Source organism: Silurus meridionalis, chromosome 17 (assembly GCF_014805685.1).
Source record: "Silurus meridionalis isolate SWU-2019-XX chromosome 17, ASM1480568v1, whole genome shotgun sequence".
Taxonomy (NCBI): Eukaryota; Metazoa; Chordata; class Actinopteri; order Siluriformes; family Siluridae; genus Silurus; species Silurus meridionalis.
The window spans coordinates 29,456,880-29,461,165 of NC_060900.1; the positions used below are offsets into that span (position 1 = coordinate 29,456,880).

A 4,286-nucleotide genomic window follows, 5' to 3' on the forward strand; every position below is an offset into this window, starting at 1 on the left:
TTGTTTGACGGCATTTACGTTCTAATTTCTGAGTGGTCTGTTTTAAGGTGTGTGTATGATCATTATACCACTGTGCTGATTTTTTCTCCCTGATCATTTTGGTCTTAAGTGGAGCTCCATCATCTAGAGTATAACGTAATGTTGATTCTAGGTATTCAGTGGCCCAGTGGAGCTCTGCGGGGTCAGATGGAGATCTAATTAATATCGTTATTTCCTGAAGATTATTGATAAAACTCGCTGCTGTAGCTGATGTGATCGTGTTTAACACGGTAACGTGGTGAGGTACTAATGCAGTGACTGAGGCAGATTTTAAAAGAGATGAGGTAATGATCTGAAATAACTTCAGACTGTGGAATTATTACAAAATTTTTATTTATTTGGATTCATAAAAATATATTTCATAATATATTATTCATTTGGATTATTTTTAATCCAAATGTTAATCACAAATCGAGAGTGTGTCCACCACTATGAGTGGGTCCTATAACATTCTGATTAATTCCAACTGAATCTAGAATGGACACAAATGCTGCTCTTTGTGATGAAATCTGCAAATTCTATTAGAAAATCAGAGTTGGGCCCCTGGGGGTCTATAAATAATAATAAGCAGTGGAATTGACTGACTGGACCTGCTTTTGGACACTGAATATTTTATGTTGGTGTAAAGAACTTTAAATGTTTTACACAAATGTAATGTAAATGTTTATACGTCAGTATTAGTATTTTATAATCAGTGTGAGATGTAATTGGGAGCAGTGTAGACTGATTAAAACAGGGGTGATGTGATCATATTTTCTAGATCTAGTGAGGACTCTTGCTGCTGCATTCTGAACTAACTGAAGCTTATTTCTGCACTTACTCCAACACCCAGACAGTAAAGCGTTACAGTAGTCTAATCTAGATGTTACAAAAGCATCAACTAGTTTTTCTGCATCCTGTAACGACATCATATTTCTAATTTTAGCAATATTTCTAAGATGAAAGAAGGAGATCCTGGTAAAAATGGAGTCAATAATCACACCAGTGTCTTTTACTGTTGCACATGATTCGACAGAAAAACTATCCAGAGATGTTAACCCAAACCCAATAGTGTCTAAAGTTCTGTGTAATGATCAGAGCCTGCATCAACTTCTTCAGCAGTTTGTTATATACTGTGGGATCAAACCATATAATGTGTGTGTGTATTTGTGTGTGTGTATGTGTTTCTGTCTGTTCAACTCTATGACCTCACTTCACTAATCTATAAGATAAAACCTAAATATATTTTAAAAATCTGGATTGTGTAGAGCTGTTCTGCTCTGCGAATCAATGATAAAGAAGACAAATGGATGCTGGTGGTGATGTTCTTAAGAGTGTATCTGCTGATAAAAAAAAAAAAAAAAGTTTTTACAGAACACAATAGAAACATTATTTTTTATAGTTTTACAACATAGATGGAATAAAAGCATTTCTTCAGTGAACAAGCTTCCAGTCAGACAAAAATCAGAACTCTGTGAGAAGGTGATTTCAACGTGAACAGAAGCATGACACACTCTCACACTCGTTTGCTTAAATTAAATAAATGCTTTATTTTTAGAAACATTTTATGTTTTCCGTTGAGCTGGATTTGGGATTAGGGGTTAATTTCACCCAGAAATGGTTCTTTCCTGATGTGCTGCATCTTGCGATTCTTGCAGGATTTCCTCATGCAGATGGTTTCTGAACCCCAGCATGATCTCCAGGTCTTTGTTGTGGAGGATCTCCTGCAATGAGAGCAGTGTGTGTTTGTGTAAACTCATAAATCCATTTCCATGAGCTGCTTTGACCATCTGCAGCGTGGTGGAGAAAGAGGTCTTCATGTCCTCACATATAGGAAACATGCAGCAGGTCCAAAGGTTATACACACACAGGTCTCCAGAGAACCTGATGTCCTTCACACTCAGTCCCCAGTGGCTCACACACTCACTAAAAGAAACACCAAACACTTTTAACCTACCCACATCTTCACAGCAGAGCACAATCTTTTTCAGATCATCCTGAACACCAAATGCCACAGTGGCAAACTGTGTCCTTCCATCCATAGACACAGCGAATGAGTGCATAAAGGTGAAGGAGGGGATGGAGAGACTTCTTTCCACCCAGCAACTACTGATAATGGAGTTCTGGCCCAACATGACTCCTTGCTCTAGCCTGGAGAATTCCACCACACTGCCCTCACACACTCGCACACTTGGATGGATTATGCTCTGTATGACACACACGTTATTATTCTCACATACATCCAAAGGACAGGAACTGAAGGTGATGGTCTGGAGACAAAGTTCTTCTCGTAGACACATGTCTACAGTAAGGTGGAACAGGTACTCATTCATGGTGCCCAGGTGGTAAAATTTTGATTCGTTGAGGATTATTACATTCAGCTGTGTTCCTCTGAGATGCTGAAAGATCTTCTTTCTGACTTCTACCAGACCTTTCTCCTTCTTCGCAACATTCTCAGTGTTGTTGGTGTACTCGGCCGTAGCGCTGCTTCCTAAACTCTGCAGAAAATCACCGTAGGCATCAATCTCACAACTCAGAGGTCTAATTTCTCGGTAGAGCTCCAGCAGCGTCTCCACTGTGCCATGACTGATGTAGTATGTGCTGTCAGTGTAGACCACGTCATCATCCTGCTTCCTGAACACAGCGCCACTTCTCTGCATTACTTCCACACTGGGTTTGTGCAGGAACCGGTGGCAGGTTCTGTATTCCACATCGTGGACAGGTGGCTCATCTCCGGGTTCCAGAACAAACACACCATGTGATTGGCCGATGGACAGGGGGGAGGGGTGTGCCAGGGCAGTGAAGCCAGGTTTATAAAACTCCATACTCTGGGTGGCACTGTAGAGCTCCACGTCATCAGCACACGTGACCAATACACCAGGGTTCATGTGAGCAGGAAAGTCCACATACATGAGCAGCTTTAAATCCAACATCTGATACACACGTTCTCCTAGAGGAACAGCCATGAAGATCTTCCCCAGGGCACTGGTGTGGGGTAAACGCTGACTCCACCCTCCTGCACACACGCACACACACACACACGCGCACACACACACACGCGCACACACAGTATATAAGAAGTGTCATATTTTCTCTGATTGTGATTTACAGTTGAAATAATCAGATCCCTTAGTTCTCAGAGTGGGGTCTGTGATGACATCAGTGACAATTTAACTGGAATAAAATAATTATAAACTAATATTTAAAAAAACATTAATAATAATAATAATTATAATTAGTATTAATATTATCTAACAGTGATTAAATCCAGGTTTGTTGGCTAATGGCTTTATGGCTAAAGCAGAAACAAATACTACAAGCAATCAGATAACCCGGCACAGGGGGTGCTGTAGAGACAACTTATTAAAATTTAATATAAATATTAAAATTCACCACCCCCACTGTCATACCATAAGCCACGCCCCCTCACTTTGATTCTGAGCAAAACTGTTTTTCTCTGGACCTTCTGGAAGCATCATCACAGCAGAATGGATAATAACCATGACATTTTGTGATCATGAGAAAACAAGAAAGGAAAAAAAGATATTGTAATGCATGGCCTCCTTGGACTTCTGTAGCTTCTGTACATGTTTACAGAGAAATCGTTTTACAGAATCACAAAACACATCACCTGAGGACACACCCCCAGTAGGAGGAGCTACACATGTAAAGCACGCCATGCTAACAATAATCCTTCACACTGTTAATAGGCTTTTAATTAACTGATTAATTCCACCAGTCTGAGGAACATCATATTATCAGAATAGCATCAAGGTGATTGAGGAAGGTGTGTGAGATCACCAGCGTGGATGAGGAGTACTCTGAACCTGGATAAGGTATCTCCATACTCATCACTCAGGAGCTGGAGAACGTGTAGTGTCGAGCCTCCGTTACCTGTAAACACAAAACACACACGTTATATTTATAATATATAATTATATTATAATTATTATTTCAGGTGATTTTCTGCTTCTGTACTCGCCGATCTTGTAGCCTGGAGGATCTGCGACCACACGGTACACAGTGAGAGGAAGCTCACGCCTGAGGATCTTCTCCTGCAGCTGAACTTCATACCAACGTCTCTGATCTTCATCTACTGCTGTGATCACCACCAAGTCCCAAAACCCACCTGATTTCACCTCAGCACCTGAAACACACACACACACACACACACACACTAAAACCTGCCTGTACCAGGAAGTGAACATCTGTACAGTTTCTCTGTTTTACATAAAGATATTAACGCGGTAAGTAAAATAGATGATGAT

General features: G+C 40.5%; 1 protein-coding gene across 1 annotated transcript in view; it reads right to left on the minus strand.

Moving 5' to 3' along the window:
- Positions 1–1,543: 1,543 nt before the first annotated feature.
- The window catches only part of fpgt (fucose-1-phosphate guanylyltransferase), a 3,043-nt gene continuing 300 nt past the window's right edge, over positions 1,544–4,286 (minus strand). The window contains exons 2-4 of the mRNA XM_046871271.1: positions 4,001–4,165; positions 3,820–3,912; positions 1,544–3,034 (exon numbers count right to left, since the gene is read on the minus strand). Coding sequence (XP_046727227.1) covers positions 1,626–3,034; positions 3,820–3,912; positions 4,001–4,165 — 1,667 coding nt within the window. The 3' untranslated portion in view covers positions 1,544–1,625. The remainder of the gene's footprint in view (positions 3,035–3,819; positions 3,913–4,000; positions 4,166–4,286) is intronic.